At 45.4% G+C, this 22,658-nt stretch overlaps 1 protein-coding gene across 1 annotated transcript in view; it reads left to right on the forward strand.

Moving 5' to 3' along the window:
• Nucleotides 1-15,209: 15,209 nt before the first annotated feature.
• Nucleotides 15,210-22,658, forward strand: part of Bicc1 (BicC family RNA binding protein 1) — a 212,239-nt gene continuing 204,790 nt past the window's right edge. The window contains 1 exon segment of the mRNA XM_005070782.4: nt 15,210-15,473. Coding sequence (XP_005070839.1) covers nt 15,284-15,473 — 190 coding nt within the window. The 5' untranslated portion in view covers nt 15,210-15,283.

Consider the following 22,658-nt stretch of genomic DNA (forward strand, 5'->3'; position numbering starts at 1 on the left):
ATATTCCTGATGCCACCAATTTCACCATTTCTTTTTTTAAACATTTAAGAACTTAAAATTTTTATGTATGTGTGTGTGTGTATATGTGTGTGCACGCGCATGTGCGTTTGTACACTTGTGCACATATGTGTAATACCCAATGAGGCCAAAAGAGGGCATGAGATCCCCAGAGCTGGAGTTAAAGGCATTTTGAGTTTCCTAATGTGGGTGCTGAGAACCAAACTCTTCTTTCTCAAAGAGCAGTTTGTACTCTGAACCTCAGAGGTGGGTCTCCAATCTTATGTTTCTCTTTTATCTTACAAGTCCCTTTTGTATGATACAAATGCATTCCTGAGCTAACTAACTTCCTTCCCCTTCCTTCCTTCCTTCCTTCCTTCCTTCCTTCCTTCCTTCCTTTCTCTTTTGCTTTTTTGAGACCGGGTTTCTCTGTGTAGCACTGGCTGTCCTGGAACTTGCTCTGTAGACCAGAGTGGGCTTGAACTGAGACATCCGCCTGCCTCATCCTCCCATGTGCTGGCATTAAAGGCCTGTGTTGCCAAGCCTGGCTCACAGAAATATTTTGAATGTTTACTACAGACACTTACTACTTTAAGCTGAAGTGTTTCTTATCTCTTTGTGTTTTGGAGCCTGCTCATATCTCCCCCACCCTCCAAGCCTCTCCCCTAATACACAGCCTGTCTTGGGAATTAGAGTAGCCTTCATTTACTTCTTGAACATTTTATTTATGTATTCCCTTCCCTTTGAAAGAAAATGGCCACCAAAGGGAGGGGCACTAATGGGATGTATAGCCTTGCTGGGGTAGGTGTGGTCATATTGGAGGAAGTATGTCACTGTGAAGGCGGGTTTTGAGGTCTGCATATATCAAGCCATACCATATAAGAGTTGCCATGGTCACAGTGTCTCTTCCCAGCAGTAGAAACCTGAAGACATTTGCTGTGCAATGGAATGAACCCAGGGCTCTGTGCACACCATCTCCTTACTCTAAGAGGTTCTCAAACTCCCTACAGTTTCTTACGCTATTGGTGACCTCCAACCACAAAATTGTTCCGTCGCTATGGTATATCTGTGATTTTGTTACTGTTAGGAATTGTAATGTGTGTATTCGATATGCAGGATATCTGATATGTGGCTAAAGAGGTCAGGGCCCACAGGCTGAGAACCACTGGTAAGGGCCACGTGCACGCTGCCTCTTTCACTTTCAGGGTTCTGTACACACCAGCCCTAATTTTGGAAAGCCCAAGTTTCCATGTGCTAGCTTGTCTTGATGTGCAAGCACATCTGTAAGCATGTCTACTTTATGGTCAAAAGGCAAGCAGGAAGTCAGTTTCAAAGATAAGAAAATGACACAAATTTTATAGTCCTAAATTTGGTGGCGAGTGACCACGTGGATCGTAAGAAAATGAAAGATGAACTTAAGCCTCCTAAATATAATAAGAAACTTATGGCAGAAACCCCAGGGTATCTATTTTCTCTTAGCACAAATAGTATGTGTTTGCTCGCTAGAAATGGCTGTGATTATGTGGTATACAGCGGAGGGCCAGAGACAGGGGAATGAGTGGACCAGACCAGACGAGAAGGCATGTGTAGGATAAACAGCTCCCAGACAACAGATGCCGTTGGTTTTAAGAAAGCAGGGGTTTTGGGGGTTTCTTTTTTTTTTGCCTCCAGTTTTCAGATCTTTATGGATAACCTTTAGTTTTAGTCTAACGATCTTCATAGTTTAAATGACTGAAATGCACGGATTGATTCCCCATATTTGCTTCTAGGCACTCACATGTTCAATATGGTAGTTGAGTCATCTTTGGGATATTATATCAGGATGTTAGGCAATGTGAAGGCTACCATGAATGCAACTTGTGAACAGGGTCGGAAGCTGTTTGCATCTTCTTCATGAAGGGTGACAGAGGTAGCTGCTCTTAAAAGTTGTTTTTCATTTATCAGCCACGTGAAAAACTAGTTTTCTTTAGTGGGAAGGAAGATAAAAAATATAATTTTGAATGAAAATGTCCTTCTAATCATGTAGGTTTCAATAAGTATACATTGAAATTTATATTTAGTTTATACTTATTTAAAAGAAAATATAAAATACAGACAAGCAAAGTACTGTTTTAAAATCTTTAATTACATCTATCTAAAGACAATAATTATATATATATATACATATATATATATCTACTCTCTTGAACTATCACATGGTCACCGTCGAGATTTGGTTTTTAGATTTCTGTCTCTGTCTCTCTGTGTGTCTGTGTCTCTCCTCTGTCTCTCTCTAAGCCAGAAAAGGACGTGGAATTTCCCCTAGAACTGAAGCTCCAGGTGGTTGTGAACCGACATGTGGGTGCTGGGATCGGAACTCTGGTCCTCTGAAAGAGCAGTTAGAGCTCTTAAGCACTGAGCCATCTCTCAACCCCACAGTCAAGATTTAAAAGTATCGATTTTAAGAGCACTATATGTAATATACTGTAATGTATACGAGAAACACTGTTTTCTGAAAGCTGCTTTCTAAACTGTATGCATAGTAGTATAGCCGCTGACATGCCAACACTGTGAAAAAAGTCTGAGCTTTCTTGTTCCCCAGCAGGTCACTGGGAAAGCTGGTGCTGAAACATCTTCCTGTGCAGTGGATGTGGATCAAAGGGAGGTGCTTTATAGCAGGTCATACTAATAGCACAATCAGCCATGTCCTCTTTGAGTATCATTTGACTGGAACGGACCTGCTTTAGTAGATGAAGATGCAGTTGGTTCAGCATAAATGTGAGTTGTTGTTGTTTTCCTGGACAGCACACAGTTGGGTCTTATTTCTTCAGCTCTCTGTGTCTTTGGATTGGAGTCGTTTATGTTGAAGGTAAAATTGTCAGAGAAGGTCACACTGCCGTTCATTGTTTCCTATCAATCCCATCTTCTTTTGTGTTCTGTTTATTTTTCTTTTATCATTATGCTTTGGTTCTTTCTCTAGTTTTGTAACTATTTTAGAAGGAGTGTGGCTACCTTGGGGCTGATACAAAATATCAAAGTACAGTCTTTATAAAAGCCCAGCGGGAGTGCCAACTTGTTCAGCCACTTTGGAAATCAGTATGGAGATTCCTCAGAAAAATGAGAATAAACCTACCACAAGACCCAGCAACTCCACTCTTAGGCATATATCCAAAAGATGCCCATTCATACAACAAGGATGTCTGTTCCACTATGTTCATAGCAGCATTATTTGTAATAGCCAGAACTTGGAAGCAACCTAGATGCCCCTCAACCGAAGAGTGGATAGAGAAAATGTGGTACATCTACACAATGGAGTACTATTCAGCAGAAAAAAACAATGGAATCCTGAGATTTGCAGGCAAATGGATAACACTAGAAGAAACCATCCTGAGTGAGGTAACGCAGTCACAAAAAGAGAAACATGGCATGTACTCTCTCATATATGGATTTTAGACATAGATCTAGGGAGTGCCAGCCTACAATCCCATGGCCAGTGAGTCTGGGAAACGGAACCTTCATTCAGTGGCTGATGGAAGAAGAGGCAGACTCCCATGGCTAAGCACTGAGCTGAACTCAAGAAAGCCAGTAACAGAGAGGGAGGACTGATGACCAAAGGGATTAAGACTGGGCTGGTTTAACCCCCAGAAACAGCTGACCTGACAAGGGTTAACTCTTAAATCCCAGGCTGATGCCTGGGAATCCAGCTTGGGACTGATCAAGACCCCCTGAATGTGGTTGTCAGTGAGGAGGCCTAGGTAATCTATTGAGCCTTGGACAGTAGATCAGTATTCATCCCAAGTATACACATGGACTTTGGACTCCCATTCAACAATGTGAGATGCACTCTCACCCTGAACTCTTGGGGGAGGGTCTAGGCCTTGCTCTGGATGAAATGACTAGGGACACCCCCATGGAGGGCCTCACCCTCCCTGGGGAAATGAGGGGATACTGGGGGTGGGGGAGGGCACGGGAAGAGGGGAGGGAAACGGAGAGGGGCCTGGAACTGATTTGTGAAGCAACCATGTTTCTAATCTAAATTTAAACTTAAAAATAAATTTAAAAAAAGAAAAAAGAAAAAAAAGCAAAAAAAAAAAAAAAGCCCAGCGGGTGGGGAGATGGCTGAGTCAGTAAAGTAAGTACACTGTGTGATCACCAGACATGGTCTATAGCTCCTGCTCTGGGGAGCAGGGGTGGATCCCTGGGGCTCACTGCCCAGCCAGTCTAGTCATTTGGTGAGCTCCAGGTCCAGAGAGAGACCCTGGCTCATCAACTAAGGTGGGAAATGATAGAAGAAGACACCAATGTCAGCCTCGGGCCTCTACATGCCTGTCTGCACATTGTACCCACATGTGCATGTACACACACACAGAGCAGACCAAGGACAACCTAATCTCAAGCAAAAACCACCACACTTTTATTTCTCCAACAGCTGATGCAGTTTACAATTTGCATATAGTATATCCTGTGACATAGCTTTAGATATTGGTATTATTGTTTAGTCTTCTAAAGCTTATTCCGTAGATGCTACAGTTTAAAGTGCCTTACACATCACATTGACAATAATACAGACTATCTATTTCTCTATTTCTTGTTTTGTAATTTTGTTTTGTTTTTTTTTTTTGATACAAAATTTCTCTGTGTAGCTCTGGTGGTCCTGGAACTCACTCTGTAGACCAGGTTGGCCTTGAACTCAAAGATTGGCCTGCTTCTGCCTTCTGAGCACATGGATTAAAGGTGTGTGTCACCACTGCCTGGTTTCTGTATTTGCTTTTAGCTGCAAGCTTCTCACTTTAGCATTTGGTCATGGTTGCTGAGTAGAGGAGCATTTGTGCTTGAAGAGTTCTCAGTCAGATGATTCATTTTCTCTCCCTCCCTCCCTCCTTCCCTTCCTCCCTCCCTCTCTCCCTTCTTCCCTCACTCCCTTCCTCCTTCCTCATTTCCTCCTTTTCTTTTCTCTTCCCTCCCCTTGAATAAACTGGTCCAAGGACAAACTTTAACGAAGAGGATGTACAAAATACATTATATCACCTTTTTAAAAGTTGTATTTGCCGGGTGTTGGTGGTGGCGCACGCCTTTAATCCCAGCACTCGGGAGGCAGAGACAAGCGGATCTCAGTGAGTTCGAGGCCAGCCTGGTCTACAGAGTGAGTTCCAGGACAGCCTCCAAAACAATACAGAGAAACCTTGTCTTGAAAAACAAACAAAAAAAGTTGTATTTATTTTACCTATGTGTGGGGAATTTGCCCTTATGTCCCTGTGCCATGCATGTGCAGTGCTCCAAGGGGCCAGAAGGGGGCATTGGATCCCCTGTAAGTGGACCCATGTGGGCACTCCTAACAGGACCCAGGCTCTCTGCAAGTGCTTTAAACCTTGGAGCCATCTCAACAGCCCCACATTGTGTCACCATGAGTAGCTCACAGAGATAATGTGGCATGACACTTGTTTCTCCTTGTTTCTCCACTTGTTCCCTGTGACTAGAACAAACTGCCATGCTACTGTTGCCCTGTGGAAAGGCCCAGGCAGGAGGAACCCGGGAACCTCCAGCCCAGAGCAACTGTGCTGCCAACTTTCTGTTGTGACAAATCCTGGAGATAAACAACTGAAAACAAGGAGAGATTCCGATGGAATTCTGGTTCTGGACTCTCAGTACGTGGGGCGTTGGTCTCATTGCTTTGCGTCTGGAATGGACACTATGGAGGGAGCATAGGGTAGGACAGGTCTGTTTGCCTCCTGGAGGCCAGCAAGCAGAGAGCAACAGGAAGGGCTGAAGTCCCAGTGTCCTCCTTTTTTTTTTTTTTTTTGAGACAGGATTTTTCTGTATTGTTTTGGAGACTGTCCTGGAACTTGCTTTGTAGACCAGGCTGGCCTCGAACTCACAGAGATCCGCCTGCCTCTGCCTCCCGAGTGCTGGTAAAGGCGTGCGCCACCAACGCCCGGTTCCCAGTGTCCTCTTAAGGGTGCAACCTCAGCAACCTCTAACATGCTTCCTCTAAGTCCCACCTTTTAGCAGCTCCAAGCCTTTGACACACATGCCTTTGGGAGGCATTCAAGATCCAAACTGAAATAGTCAGAGAGAAGCTGAGGTGCCTGGCCCAACAAACAGCCTGTTAGGAAATGAGTTGTTCTAACAACCATATGAGTTGAAAATCAGTTGTCACTCAGCTAAGCCCTGGAGTGACACCACAATCCTAGATGATTGAGTGAAGCCTTCTGAAAGTCCTTCAGCCAGCAAACCCCCAGTTAAACTATGGGGATTCATGACCTCTCAAAGCCCAGAAGTATCTCAAATATGCTTTTTTTTTCTGACTTTCAAGTTCTTTATAATAAAGTTTAAAAAATATCCAAGACCCAGAAATAACAGATGTTTGCCATTTTAAACTGCTAAATTTGGGAGTAATTAGCTTTGTAGCAAAAGATAATGGACATAGCCACAAGTGCCAGCGGCCCAGTGGGTGGTAATTCAGGATTTGACTTCAGGGGCTCCATTCTTTCCTCCATGTGACAATGACTGATTCGCCTACATCATTCTGAACTCTTTGCCTTGCCTATGGCACCAAATCCATCATCCGGCAGATCTTATCTGCTTATGTCCACGGTTCCCTTGGCCTGTTGCCGAACTGATCAATTATTTTCCAAGTGATTAATACCTTCAAATCGTGAAGATTTTGTATTATGAGCAACCCCCAAATTTCACATAGTTCACGCCAACATACTTCCAATTGTTACAGATAGAATTTAGTCTGCCAAGATGAGCCTGGCTCCAAGTTACATAATTAGAGAAAGTATGTGTGTGTTTAAATTCTGCATCTCCTGGTGTCCAGTTAAGGGCTATCAATACTTGGAGGTGTTGGTTCATAGTCCCACATGGCCGTCGCGTGCTGTCCATTCTGACGAAGGTGCACTCAGTTGGATTCCCTCTCATCCCAGCTGGACAAACAAAGATGGCGAAGGGACAAGCTGAGACATGGTGACCAGGGTGTTTGTTTCCCTTTCTCTTAGGCTCACCTCCGCTGAGAAAGAGGTCAGCAGCTTGTGCTTATCTGGAAGCTATCTGTCTTCTAGTCGTTTAGCCACAGTGGTGGATCCAACTCGGCAAGCGAGATTTATGGTGAGCCAACTGTGTTGGCTGCTCACACTGTGTGTGGAGAAGCATTTCCTGACCGGGAGTGGAAAAGGGCTGTGGTCAGCTAGTCATGGCAGCCATGAAAGAGGCTGGGGGTGTGGTGAAGTGAGAACCAGGGACTTTCTTGGGGTTTCTGTGGAGTTTGGTCCTGCTGTTGGCTTGGAGGATCTCCTCTTTCTGCTGTGACCCATTCTTCCCATTCTTCCCTTGCCCAGGAAGGCTCACTTTCAAAACTCCATTGGCTCAAATTCTTGGAAGTGGTTTCTCCTCATTTGATGTGTGACTTAGCACGTAAGTGGCAGTGGTGGCATTTACCTTTTAACCGAGTGTGGCCTCAGAAGCTGAGCCAGCCCGCGGGCTGAATGCTTTTCTGGCATTGTACTCTTTGATTCTGGCTAAACCTAAAAGTCACATTGCCAGTAGACTGTCAGTTCATTAAAAAAAAAAAAAAACACAATTCAGGAAGGTACAACTTTACACATACTTACTGTTGTCTTTTGCCAAAAAACATTCCATTTTCCCAAGTTCCAGGGAGTCATGAGAACAAATTTACATGTGGGTGTTAGTCTAGGAATAAAGAGATGGCAGGTAATGTCAACAGTAGATCAAAAGCACAATTCACATGTGCCCTGAAACCCTGACAACAGAAGAAGCTGTGAGTCTGGGGCCAGGACACCTCTTTGGGTGGCGGTTTCAACACAGCACTAGTCTCTCTCTCTCTCTTTCTCTCTCTCTCTCTCTCTCTCTCTCTCTCTCTCTCTCTCTCTCTCTCTCTCTCTCTCTAACTTTTGGCAAAGTCTTGTATCAGGAAATGTTCAAATTCAAATCACCATCACAGTTCATTTCTAGCTTCAGTGTTCTTGCCTGCCCACAAACATCCATTCTATTATCTTTTGGATGGTCCAGTTTTTGTGTCCTCTCACTTTTCTTTTCTTCTTCTTCTTCTTCTTCTTCTTCTTCTTCTTCTTCTTCTTCTTCTTCTTCTTCTTCTTCTTCTTCTCCTTCTCCTTCTCCTTCTCCTTCTCCTTCTCCTTCTCCTTCTCCTTCTCCTTCTCCTCCTCCTCCTTTTTGCATAGAGGTGTTGAAATACCATTGATATAACTTTTTACATTTGAGATTTTTTTTGTTGTTGTTCCAGATTCATTTTATGGAAACAGCTAGAGAATTCTAGCCACTTCCTCTCCCTCAACTTTGGGAAAGTGCTAGACATGTCCTTTTCTGAGTAAAAAGCGATAAACCCTGGAGTGGCCTCAGGCTTCTTGGCTGTATGGCTGTGACCTTGGATGAAGGTCAGAGAACAACTTTGTAGAATTCTCTTTCTCTCTCCATCTTTACCTGGTTTCTGGTGATCATATTGGGGTGTTAGGTGTTAGACTGGTCAATATTTTTGCATTTTGCTTGGAAAAAACAAATCAGAGGATCACTGTGCCTGTAAAAGAACAACAATCCACATTTTCCTTAGAATGTTCTAAGTGGTTTTTCATCAAGTGTCCATTAGTCAAGGTTAGATGTTTATTTTTAAGGTAAATAACATGTGCATCTTATTTTTCTAAAAATTTCTTTTGGTTTTTCATGTTCTGTGAATTCGAAGACTTTTTTGTTTTTGTTTTTGTTTTTTGAAACAGGGCTTCTCTGTGTAACCCTGGTCATCCTGGAACTCACTTTGTAGACCATGCTGGCCTCAATCCTCTTGCCTCTGCCTCCCAAGTGCTAGGATTAAAGTTGTGCACCACCACCACCTGGATAATTTGAAGACTTAATGTGATTGTACTTAAAAAATTTCCAACTGACTTTTTTGGGAGAGGAGGCTCGATTCATTGAAGGATCTGTTCCTATACTAGGAGTTTCAGGTGGGCTGAAAACCACTCTGTTCCCCAAGAAATGGAAAGTCAAAATAAAACAGCAAAAACCAGAAAAAACATGTGCTTAGGAAAACAAAAAGTGTGGTTTCGAGTGTAGTTTAATTTTTATGGAAAGACCATGGTTCCCTTGAATTTTTGGTTTTGTTATTTACATTTTTTCCCATTTCAATGATGATATAATAAGAATATGTTGTTTTATTTGCTTTCCTGAAATGAAAGTAACACACCCGTATGGCTTATACAACCTGAAATAAAAACCTGAAATGCTATACGCCATTCCTCCATTTCTACAGGAGGCTACTCCTAAAACTTCTAGATTGACTTCTATTTACACTCATGTACCTTTGAATAGCATGTTAAGATGACTAGTTCTTGATTTTCAAAAAGTTTTATTCACAATTTGCTGATGTTTCCTCAGGAATGATTTTGTTTTCTGTAAAAAGCCCTTCTCCCTCCCTCAGCCCCCACTACAGGCGCTTCTCAACCTTCCAAATTCCTAGTCTAGCCAATGACATACTTTAGGGTCAATTGGCTGCCGTAGCTGACATCATTATAAGACACTAGCTACGGCTTAGCTTTGTTGCTTATACCAAGAACTTCCTGCATGATACCTTGTTGCCATTAGACTGAATTATATGTGTCTCACATTTGCTTATGAATCAATAATATAAAAGTCTTCATCAAGGCCGGGCAGTGGTGGCGCACGCCTTTAATCCCAGCACTCAGGAGGCAGAGGAAGGCGGATCTCTGTGAGTTCGAGGCCGGGCTGGACTGACAGCCTCCAAAACAATACAGAGAAATCCTGACTCGTAAAAACAAAACAAAACAAAAAAACAAAAACAAAAACAAAAAAAGTCTTCATCAGGTGCCTTAAATGCCTTTGAGTGTTCCTGTACTTCAAGAACTCAGTTTTATTCAAGAACTCAGTTTTATTCAGAAGAAATTGGAGCCTTGAGACTCATGACCCATTCCAGCTCAGGTTCCCTTTGCCCTGTTATCTTGAGCCATTCCTTTACAGTCTGTCTGTCTGTCTATCATCTATCTATCTATCTATCTATCTATCTATCTATCTATCTATCTATCATCCCCGCATCCACCCATCCATAGTCTCCTATTTTAAGAATGAGTTTTAGATTTAGTTGGTAGTTGTGCATTTGCAAAATTTCCCGATAAGCATTGCTCCGTTGCTTTCTAGTTCCTGATGCTGAATATATTTGATGAGACTAATATTTTCTCCATGTCTATTCCCATGAAGTAGTGTGCATTTGGGGACAATCTCAGAACAAGGACCCTGAAAGCAATTAGAGATTGTGAGTATCCATATGAATTGAATAATCCAGCCTGGCTCAGCCTTTCACAGAAGTGAACACTATTCTTATAGTTTTCAAAGGCTTGGGAAATGGATCAGTTGTTAAAGTGCTTTCTGGGCAAGCACGAGGACCTAAGTTTGAGCCCCAGACCCCACATATAAAACCCAGGTGTGGTGGACTATGCCTACAATCCCAGCACTGGGGAAGCAGAGGCAGGCAGAAATCTAGGGTTCACTGTCTGGCCATCTTAGCTTATTTGGCGGGCCATGGGCCAATGAGAGATTATGTCTCAAAACACAATATGGAAGGCTCCTGAGAAATGGCACTGGCTGTCCATCTGGCTTCTGCCTACATGTGCAAACATGTATGACTGCACACAAATCCCAACATTTTCCTCAAAAGCAAAGCCAAACCCTCTACCTTCCTGAGTGCTCTGAGAGCTCTCATTTCCCCGAACTCTTAGCTGATTACCTTGACACTTACTGTCTTAGGGAAACAAAGGCCATGATATAAATATAGGAATTCCATGTGTATGTAGCAAAGATGGAACCCAACAGTTGACCTGTGGGTTAACAGGGAAACTTTTTCTCACAACATTCTGCTTGTCTCTTGTAACCATTTTACAACATTCTGAGGTATCAAGACTGTTTTTTTTTCTTTGTTTGTTTTGTTTTTTGGTTTTTCGAGACAGGGTTTTTCTGTATTGTTCTGGAGGCTGTCCTGGAGCTTGCTCTATAGACCAGGCTGGCCTTGAACTCACAGAGATCCGCCTGCATCTGCCTTTGCCTCCCGAGTGCTGGAAAGGAGTGCATCACCAATGCCCGGTCTGACTGTCTGTTTTTCATTGTTTAGTTTCTATCAGCTGGATTCCCCCCAGGCATTTAAAATCTACTCAAACGTCAGAAACCATGAAGCCAATCCTCCAACACCAGCCAACGGACCACAGTCTGCTCTCTACCCAGTATCCTAGGGATTTCCGCTTCCACTCTCAGTGAGACGTCTCCCAAGGTCTTCCTCATTTCATTATCCATGCCCACTCTCAACCATTCCATTCTAGTCCCACTGCTTCTAAAGCCGCTCCTAGTAAACAGCCGCTCGACCTCCCCACACTGCTCAGACACAGTGTGTTCTCATTGGAGAAAGCATCTTTCTCCTGAGCTGACATCACAAAACGTGCACTTGGGCTCTCCCCCCTTTCCTCACTGCTGCTTCTGTCTTCTCTTACGTCCACTGTCCTATATGTGACCAACACATGCCAGAGTGCTTATGAGACTGCTTCCTCAACTCTTCAAAATGTATCCTTCTTGTCCATCAGCTAAGCCCTGTTCCTGTGTATTGCTAGAATGAGTGCACATAGGCAAAGATCGTATTTTTCTCTCAATCTGTGAGCCCAGCACTGAAGTCTACACTGTCATACACTATTGCTTATTTGACATCTTTTCTTAGAGTTCTCAATGACACTTCATCCTCATCATGTTGGGGTCAATGTTGTGATCATTCCTCCAGCACAGAAATCTGCCAGTAACCTCTCATTCAGTTTACAAAACCATTCCGTCTCTGAGTCAGCCATAATCCTGTAGATACGTTCTTCCCCATCATCTCTTGTCTCGTCCACCATTATTGTAATTGATGACACCATGGAAATACTTCCCACAAATCCCCTCCTGTCTCTCCACGCTCCTTGTCTCAGATGCCGTTAGCATCAGCGATCTTAGATTCCTGGGTAGTGTCTGCGTTAGTTCAGTCCTCTTGCCCTGTAATCTGCTCTCCATACCGGCATCTCTTCAGTGCTCAAGTTTAGCCACACCACTTTTTTTTTTTTTTTTGGTTTTTCGAGACAGGGTTTCTCTGTGGCTTTGGAGGCTGTCCTGGAACTAGCTCTTGTAGACCAGGCTGGCCTCGAACTCACAGAGATCCGCCTGCCTCTGCCTCCCGAGTGCTGGGATTAAAGGTGTGCGCCACCAACGCCCGGCTTAGCCACACCACTTTTTACCTAAAGCATCTGTGTGCTTTCCTTTTGTTCTGAGAATGCAGATAGCTCTAACTCACCTTTTAGTCAAACCTCCCATCTCAGCACATCCGATTCCTCATTTTCCTGTCCTGGCCCTGCTGGCCTTCTCCCTGCTGCAGGAACAGAGGGAAGCATGCTGCCACCTCCTCCGCTGAGTTTTTGTGTAGCCCCAAAGCTCACAGCAACTTTCTGCTCAATGTCGAGCACCCGCAGCTACTGGTCCCTTTTCCTCTTGTGTCTCAGTTTCCACAGCCATGAAATGCAGGTCATGGTAAAGGCTACTTTCAGGGATGCTATTAGGATCGTATACTTTGCATGGATGATTCGCCCCCACTCCCCACTCCCCCTGCCCCCTCCCTCTCCTGCCTGGTTCTTTTTTTTCTGGAACAGGTGAATTCTTGAGTTAGTCTTTTGATAAGTGCTAATGACTTCTTGGAACCTGGTTAGTCCATTGCAGGTTTTCTCATGTCTTTAGTCCCCTTTTATAATGGTTGCCTCAGGGCAGTAGTTCTCAACCCATGGGTTGTGACCCCCTTTGGCAAATCCCTCCCTCCAAAAACATTTACATTATGATTCATAACAGGAGCAAAACTACAGTTATGAAGTAGCAACGAAAAGGAACTGTATTAAGAGGTTGTGGCATTAGGAAGGTTTAGAACCACCGTGTTAGGGACTACTTTATACATTTATTAATCTTGTGGTAGCGCCCTACCTTTCTCCCCAGAAGGCCAGTCTGAAGAATTCAAGGATTGCATCTTTCTTTGCTCACTATTCTCCAGGCCTAATGGAGTGCCCCGAACACGGCAAGGTTCCCATGAGTATTTACTCCCAGAGAAAGATGGTAAATACCCTGATGGAAGGCTATGGGATGCTGCCAGTTAGACCCCGTTGGTGGTGACTGTTTTGCTGAGGAATCACTAACGACTTCCAGGAGAATCAGAGGACAATGTTGGCAGGGAGCAGCTGAGCGGGGTGTCTGGTCATGGGTCCATGGAAGACACACTGGGCAGGAGGTGCAGGGATAATTGTATGAGGAATAGAGCTAGGTTTGATTCTTGATCCTTTCCCTACTTCAGTGTGTCCTTAGTCAAGCCACTTCCACACGACTCCTCATCTGTAACTTCCACTGATGCTCTAACTCAGTGTAATTTTAAAAATAATGTAAAAATCACATTTATTTGTGTGTGTGTGTGTGTGTGTGTGTGTGTGTGTACATATGTACTTGAATGCAATTGCCAGAAGAAGTCAGAAGAGGGCCTCAGATACCTGTGAGCTTGAGTAACAGACGGTTGTGAGCCAGGAGGGGTGAGTGCTGGGAATGGAACTCTGGTTCCCTGGAAGAGCAGTAAGGACTCTTTTAACTGTTGAACCATCTCTCCAGCTCATGATTCTTAATCATTCAGTTTCCTCACTTAATTGTGTATGTGTGTGAGCTCACGTTCCAGGGTGCTTTTGCGCTGGTCAATGGACAGCTTGCCTGAGTTGGACCACTGCTTCCACCGTGTGTGTCCTGTGGATCTAACTCAGGCTGTCAGGCTTGGCAGCAAGTGTGATTACTGGCCGAGCCACTTCTCCAGCCCCGTAAGAGTTTTGATTTTCCTTAAGCACACTATATCTACCTGCCCAGGTGAACCCTTTGGCTTGCCCCACGTGCAAACCTACTGCTTCCCTCTGGAGCAAAGTGACACTCGGCCGTCTTCATCTTCCCCGGTGCATTGGGGCAATCAGTGAAAGGCAGTGTGTGTGTGAATCTGTGTAGTGTGGAGGACAGCGTTTCGAGTTCGCACCAGGGCCTTGTCCTCTGGGCTCCACTCTCGGCTTTGAGAGCAGTGGTGCCTGTGCTGTTCCGGAAGTCGGGATCAGAAGTTGCAGGTCTTCATCTGTGGGCGGCCTAGGACAGAGAAGAGCCCTCAGCCTTTTCAGAGGACGAGGTTGTCATCTCTGTCATCTCAGGTAGGGATGGATGCTTCAGGTGGTGAAACTAGTGTCTTGCTGCATCATCAAGGGCAGAAACGATCAAAAGGCAAGAGAAGGGCACCCCCCCCCCCCGCCCCGGTTCTATCTCTCTTGAAAATCAAAAAGAATCCATAGGAGAGATGTCCCTTTGCTGCCCATCTTAGAGCTGAGCTTGCTTTGGCAAGGCAAAGGGCTCTTTGGATTGGAACAGTTAGGTGCAAGTCAGTCAGGTCTACTCTGATGTCTGCAAAAGTTGGGCGTCGATCCTTCCTGCCCCCAGATCACACTTATGGGACATACTCAGGGTGTCCCGTGGGTGCGTAAATGGGAGTGGACTTTTGTGTGCACTGATCGAGCACTTCAGGGCCATGCTGGGCTTGAACTTGGGGGAGTCAAGTTTGGAGCATTCTGAGTGTGAAGAGGGATGGAATCGAGGTGAAGGGACAGAAAAAGTGACTGTCAGTGATGCAAGTGTGGGTAAGTAAGTTTGTGTGCCTGGCGGGCACGCGGGAACTTTGGCCTTGAACTTGGCCTTGCAGGAGGCCGTAGGAATTTGTGAGTTTGTAGAGGGATGGATTCCATGCACGAAAGCACAGAAAAGTGGCAGTAAGTGACTAGGGCGCCTGCCGGGTACCCGGGCAGCGCCAGGCTCGAACTTGGTGAGGGTGTCCGTGAGCCCGAGGGTCCGCACGAGGGGCAGGCTTTCCGGGCGGCGTGTGGACGTGGTGCGTGTGAGAGGGCGCGGGCCGATCGCTCCCGCCCGTCGCTCCCCGTGGGTCGTCCCGGCCAATGAGCGCGCGAGGCGGCGGGGCCGGCGGCGGCGGAGGCGCGGGCTGCGCTCTGCGCTTGGAGCGGGCGCTGCAGGCGGGGGCGCGGGCCGGGGCGCTGCTCGGCGCGGTGGGGCGGGGGCGGCGCCCGAGGCGGGGATGCGCAGGGCTTCCCGCGGCCACGGCGGCGGCGGCGGGGGTACGAGCTAGCGCCGCGGCGCGCCGAGCCAGAACGGCCCGGGCCGGGGCGGCGGCGGCAGCCCGAGCGCCGCTCGCACCATGGCCGCGCAGGGCGAGCCGGGCTACCTGGCGGCGCAGTCGGACCCCGGCTCCAACAGTGAGCGCAGCACCGACTCGCCGGTGGCCGGCTCCGAGGACGATCTGGTGGCCGCGGCGCCTCTGCACAGTCCCGAGTGGAGCGAGGAGCGCTTCCGCGTGGACAGGAAGAAACTCGAGGCCATGCTCCAAGGTAGGCATGCCCCTGTTTCCGATCTCTTCTCGTAAGGGCCCACGTCGCGCCCAGTCCGCGCACGGGACCTCCCTCCACCCCAGCCCCCGACTCTGCCTGCTCGCACAATCGGAGGGACTAGAGGCCTGAGTTTGTCCTGCTGCCCTCCAAGTTGCCATTCGTACTTCGGAGATGCCAGCTGCAGCTGGGACATCTGGGCCGTGGCATCTCCACGCGCCGGGACCGCCCAGCGTGAGTGACTGTGCCCGGCTTCTCCTAGCCAGGAGTCTCCACTATCCCGGCCGCGTCTTTTCCCTCCCCTCGTCAGTATCCGCTTCCTCCAGCTAGGGCCTGCTCTGGTCGCCTGGAAAAGTGCTGCAGATGTCAAGGCTTCAGCTGGGAGCCCCCGCCCCCACGCTGGAGTCTCGGGCTGGAGCAAGTCACCCAGGCGTGGGGATCCGTGTCCTGGAAGTGCAAGGATAGCATGTGTCAGGGGAGCAGGGCTTCTAAAAGACATCTTGAGTTACATTCAGTTCAGAAACTTCTCCCTTGCAGCTTTGGGAGTCGGACTTTGTCTTTTTCAGAATTTGGGGAATTTTTTGTTGTTGTTGTTTTTAAATCTTATTTTATTTTTTAACTCTTTAGAGTTTCTGGGACTTTCCCAGAAAACAATTTTTTTTCTTCACGCTGGACTGACTGGAAGCAAATTCTGATTTCTCATATTAGGGTTAGAGGGACGGGTAGGTAACACGTGCAAGGTCATTTTGACCTTTAGAATTTTTCATTACCAGCTTACCTGTGGTCACCTGTGTCTTGCCTCCCACATCCAAAGGCAGACACGAGGTAGCTGGAACGAGCATTATTTTTAAGACTTGTGAAGAGAACCGGTCCCTGGCGTTAGGAAAGGAGAGACGAGGATTCAGTAGCTACCATCCTTCATTTCAGAAGGCTCGGAGGTCTACAGACTCTCTTTTATGGCCGTCCGTGTGACTTATTTTGACTTTATCAGTCAATGTATCGCAGTATGGAAGCGAGTTATTCCTCCCTGGAAATGCAGTGGCTTTTCAGAACAATTAAGAGGGTTATTTTAAGGGAGAACAACATGTTTTCCCAAACAATAACTTGGTGGAAATAAGTATCAGGAGTGCTTGGCAGGCATTTCTGGAAGGGCTGAGAACTCTCCCTTTTTGCTTATTTGTATTGATAAACATTCTGAATGTCATGTCTCGGTCTCAGGTTTCCCTTAAATTATGTAACTTTGTAAGAAAGTAATGGATTTGAAAATTGAAGCCGGGGTTACATTTCCGTAATTTTCATTTGTAGTGCTTTCTTATTAGTTCCACAACTTTTCTCTAGTTCTGGAGTAGCAAACAAAATGTTACAAATATGTTGCAGAAGTATTGTGAGATTGTTTGTATTGAACTGTAAGATCCCAGGCTGATCCATTTCAACCACTTTCCAATTTGCTCTTACTTGAGTTGGAAACAGAATGAACTATTACTCGGAAGAACAGTGTGGTATCATCCTTAATGGGTACCCTGCACAAACACTGACATGGACGCCAGTTTCTGGGAAGTCCACTTGTAAAATCTGAGTTCTCCCAGGGCATTTCTTTGTCAGTGAATTTTCACTTTGATTTCAATGAAATGTGGGTAGGGCATTTTGAAAACCTAAAGTGTGGTTTAGGCATGCCACCCTTAACATCCAAAGGCCTAAATCACTTTTAAGTGGTCAAATGTTTAGCAGTTAGCCTTTATCAGCCTATATGTAATGAATTATCCATACATCACGTTGTTGGCAAAGTAAGCCTTGAAGCTGGTTGAGGATGGAAGCCAGTGCACAGTGCACTATGACACTTTATTACCCGTACTCACACAGCATCAGATTCCACAGAACCACCACAAGGGGTGGACCAAAGGTGGCCTTGTGTTTAATTGCTTTATGCTATAGCAGGTATGAGCCCAGAGTTGCTCAGACTTGCATTCAAATCCCTGTGTGATCTTAGTCAAGCTCCTGGGGCCTCTCTATTCCCTCAGTCCCCCCTGTAACATTGAGGTTGATTTTTTAGAACCTCTGTGGTTCTGTGGGTAGGGAAACATCTGATTCTTAAGGAGCAAGGCTTCCTGCAGTGTTGGTAAATACCAAGAGCCCAATAATGCAGCATTGTCTCATGCATCCAGATCATTTCAAGTATGTACAACTGTTTGCAACATACAAGCTATATCTGATAAATAGTTGGGGAAGAGGAGGAGTTTTGGGTTCAGAGTTGTGAAAAGTAAAATAGGTGGTAAAACCCAAAATCTGTGGAAATTTTTCTTTTGGAAAGGGTCAAGTAGGGAGAGGTTGCATTTGTTTGTATTTCTGGTGATTGTGAATTAGTGATTTGCCATCTTTTTTCTTTTCACAATAGCCTTTAAAAGTATATGGGATTTTCCATTTTAAAACAGGGTAAGTGAGGTTGTTGGCCTGCAAGTCCTCAGAGTGTAAATTGTTGATTATAATGCCTGGAATTTGTTTTTAGAGAGACTGTCCTGGGGGCAAGTTAATCTTTAATAGGTCGCATTTTTATTAGTAGAGAGATTCTTCTACGCAATGGACCAAAAATTCACTGAGGTTAAAAATGGGCAGTAGGGTAGTAGTCAAAGAAATAAAATACCATTCTTGCATGATCATAGAGTCTAATTGATATACATAAAAACCACTAGACCAAAATATAGGGAAAATTACTAGTTTTTTTTCCCTTCCTTTTAAAAAACAACTACTTTGAAATAGCCATAAAGAATGTCTGGCATTTTTGTTGGCATCTTGATGACAATTATTGATCTTCTTGGTCAATGATTTTTTTTTAACATGGGAATTTACTTTTTTGAGTTTAGTTTTCTTCATGGGAATGCTCAGCCTTGGGACTCATGCCACGTCTAGCATTTTTTAGTGGTAAGGAAACATCGTGTTCTATTTCTTCCATAGCTAGCCCTCAGCATTTTGGTAGACTTCACCCGGAGTCATGGCGTTGACTCATGTAAGTCAGTTAAATGAGTTACACTTTGTGAAACAGAGGGTTGCTCTGGAAGAGATGGGGAGTAGTCAAGAGTATTGGTGGTGCTTGCCAGAGAAGGTAGCAAAGATGGGATCCCTCTGGTCATCACCACACATATGTGTTTCATACGGATGGAGAATCCCCGCACACGGTTTAGAAGCATAAACGTTTTCAAGGTTGGGTCCTGAGCAGTTTCAGCAGAGATGCAAAGCCGTGGGGGACAAGGGCGTGACTTATAAAGGAGATGGACATCCACTGAGGTTTCCCTCTAGGATAGGGAAGACTTGGGAAACCATGTAGGGCTTTCACAGTGCTGGAACAAATTGGGGTCCCTTCCCGCCTGAGCAGGAGAACTGGCTGCTGTTGCAGGCTGGCACCAGGAGCTGCGGTTGTGTCATTGCTCTAACTTAGCAAACTTAACTATGGTTTGATGACTAGGTATTGTTTCTTTCTTAGATATTGTGGTGGAGGCGGAAGAAATACGAAGCCATGCTACTAGAAGATGGGGAAGTTCCGGAAGTGAACTTAAAGAGGAAAAGCCTAAGTGAACAGAGCTTTCTAGCTAGGGCTTGACCAAGGCTGACAAATATTAACAAATCAAATTGCTTTATGAAGGACTGTGGGTATGTGCACAGGGCTTTGGGCCAGATCAAGATTTGTACATGGCCGTTATGTTACCTGAGGCCATCTTTCTAAAAAGGAGTGTTAGTAGCAGTTATGAAACCTTAAAGTGCTGGTAGCAGGAGGAAAGAAAAGTGCATATAAACTTCACAGTGGGGGCTGGAGAAAGGACTCAAGGGTTAAGAGCGCTTGCTGCTCTTCCAGAGAACCTGGGTTCAGTTCCCAGCTCACAATTGCCTGTAACTCCAGCCCCAGGGCACCAGGATCCCTCTTCTCGTCTCTCTGGATACCCCCACCACAGGTGGCATATACTTATACAGGCAGACACCTAAAAAAAAAAAAAAAAAAAAACGTAAAAAACATCTCAGCGCTGCCGGCATAGGACACGCTGGGTGAATTATAGAAACGTTACTCATTTTAAACCACAATACACATAGTAGTAAAATATGTATTCCTGTATTAAGAATGAAAGTCTAGTATTAGAGGATAAATACAATGAACTTCACAGCTCTTTTAAGATTGTCATTGGCCCACTGGTGGCTTGCAGGGTGGCGAGTAGCTTAGCCCTTGGTAGTGGTGTGTACAGCTGGGCTAGTGGACAGGGCTGAGGAGGTAGAGGTCTCCTGAGCCTCTTCAGCGGCGACTGCTCTTTCTCTGCATAATTTCCATTCTTGAAAGGCCTCCCAATCCCTTGGTACTTCTTCAAGGACCGTTAACCCCTCCTCTGCTAGAAACGCCCTGCTCTCGAGCCTCTCATCAGTGTGCAGAAGGGCATTTTTACAGGAGGATACTGTGCCCGGGCACAATCCAGGTGCTCATCTGTGCAGAAGGGGCAGGGGGGGTCTCACATTAGGGGGCTGGAGAGAGAGAGAGAGAGAGAGAGAGAGAGAGAGAGAGAGAGAGAGAGAGAGAGAGAGAGAGAGAGACGGCCGTGAGAGGGAGAGGGCAGAGGTTAAGAGCTGCTGTGTGGAGGGCCTGGGTTTGGTTCCCAGCAGCCGTGTTGGGCAGCTCACAACCCCTTACAACTCCAGTTCTAGGGGATCCGATGCCCTCTCCGGCCCCCACAGCCGTATACTCTCATAATCACATGAATACAAACAGAGTCAATCTTTAGACAAACTGTCTCATTGTAGGGAGATGTAGGCATGGAATGAACTGTGTGTAAAATGCTGTAGGGTAGGGCACATGGCACTTGGAGATGTCAATGCAGTGGCGGTAGCAGTATCTCTGTCCCCTCCCCCCATTGATAAAGAGTTCAAATCATGGGGTTTACAGATGGCTCAGCAGTTAAGAGGGCTTGCAGCTCTTGCAGAGGACTCAGGTTCAGTTCCCGGCACCTACACGATGAGTCACAACTGCTTATTAACTCCCTCTCCAGGGTATCTGGTGACCTCTTCTGTCTTCAGTGGACACTGCACTCATATGGTGCATATACATACATGCATGCATATACATATATTCAGGCAAAACACACATTAAAGAAAAAGTTAAAAAATTCAAGACATAAGACCCCAAGTACTGCTAGGTATCTTAATTAAAGAAAAAAATGCATGTAAATTTTTTTGGTGGAGGTGTTTGATTTATTTTGTAGTGAAAAATCCTCCTTGAGTAAAATCTGGAGGTTAGATAGGATGTTTGTAATTCAGCCGGAGAGTGGAATTGCAAAGGCAAAGCTAACTCGTAGCTTAACGTTGAAAGCACTTCAGAGGTCCTGTATCTTGCAGTGAGGTGCTCAGGTTTTTCTCTTGGACCATCCTGGACTAGGGCTCTGTCTTGGCAACTTGAAGAGGCTTGGGAAGATGCCCCCTTTGCCAAAGGGCATAGGGTAAGACTTTGAACAATGTGTACACACTCAGTAAGTCTTGTCTTGTAAAGATGTAGGGGTTTCTGGTCAAGTTGATCATTAATACGTTCAAGCATGGGAGTTCCTTTTATCAATGACTTTTGCAGCCAAGATGAGAAAAAAAAAACAAGCTTGAACACTGTTTTACACAAAGCAGGATCATGTGGTCCAGGCCTCAGTAGATGAGCAAGGACATCAGGGAGTTCCGCATCCTTCCTGTTCCGGGACATTACCAGCTCAGCCTGTGACCCTTGCTTTGTTTTATGCAGTATTGTGGCATGTATCTGTCTGCCTGTAACAGGTGCATCTGGAATCACACAGGCAAAGTTCCACCTTTATGTGTGACAAAGAATACTGTCTCCTGAAAGTTTGCCTGTATTTCTTTGGCCACTATTTCTTCAGGAGTCTCGGGGAATGTATCTTCTTTTCCACCATCTATGAATGGAGTAGGCAGGCAAGCATGGTATCACAGTGGATGCTGAGTCGTTTGATTCGAGTTTCTTGACTGTGGGCAAAGCACAGACCCGAAACTGGCAAAAGCAGAAGGTTATCTGGGTCAGGAGGTTTTTGGACAGCATTTTGTAGTCCTGAGACTGGAGTTCTTGGCGACGTACTTAGAGTAATGCGGGCGTAAACAAACATCACACAGGGAAGATGCTTCTGTCTTCCAGAGATGCTCTCCTCTTCCTGCTCCTCCAGCAAATGAACCAGAGCCCTTGAGTCCCCAAAGTGGCCTTTTTATAGTTCTTCAGATGGAACCTCGACTTTGTAGATTCTGAACAACCTCCCTGATAAGTATTCCCCAGTCCCTCAAATGCTCATTTTACCACTATCCTTTTGTCTCCAGTGGTTTTTTAAAAATAAAAATTGCCATGATACACACAAATACTCATTTTATTTTGTTCGACTACATTTTCTGTCTTCTTTCCTTCCAGCCACCCTCTTTCTTTTGGAATATAGCTCCCATTCCCCCCTTTCCTGTTCCATAAACTGGTTAGTCTAGTAGAACCTGACCAAAAAAGGCTGATCTTGCCCAGAAGATGAAACCATTCCAACGTAGTTTGATAGAAAGAGTGAGTATCAAGTTTGTGCTCTATTTTGCAATTTGAAATTTTCAGAATGAGCTATTTACGGTCTGCCAGTTGCTGCGTCTGATCTGTGGCACTGACTCTAATAGACTTCTCATTTATTCTTTTTTGTAGAATACTTAGTAAACTGTAGGGGATGAGGCACGGTCCTCATTCTCACTGTAAAGGCTTTCACAGTGTGTGTGGGTTGACAAGTGACGTCAGCCATGAGGCTCTAAGTGCCAGCTGGTTTGATGCTTAGTCTTTTGGTGGGTTAGCATTTAGCACAAGGTCCAAGATGTGCAAAACCATCTGTAGGGATGCTCTGAGTATACTGCACATTTACACGTTTTCATACCTTTTGTTCTAAACTTTTAAAATTGCATTTATTTAGTGGTGTGCATGCATGCACACACGCATATGCGTGCACATGTATAAGTTGTGGGAATTCACACTTTGAGAATGCTTGCATAGCAAGTGCCTTTACCCCATCAGGCCACTCCTCAGCCCTGTTTACACAAGCTTTTCCTCCCCATTAGCCCCTTGATAGCTGTAGGTGTTGATCGCATGTATTTGTGGTAAGTATTAAGCCCTGTTCCCATGTATGGGTCTGGCTCCTGGAGAGACAACATTCACAT

The sequence above is a fragment of the Mesocricetus auratus genome, unplaced genomic scaffold, assembly GCF_017639785.1.
Source record: "Mesocricetus auratus isolate SY011 unplaced genomic scaffold, BCM_Maur_2.0 Super-Scaffold_100027, whole genome shotgun sequence".
NCBI lineage: Eukaryota > Metazoa > Chordata > Mammalia > Rodentia > Cricetidae > Mesocricetus > Mesocricetus auratus.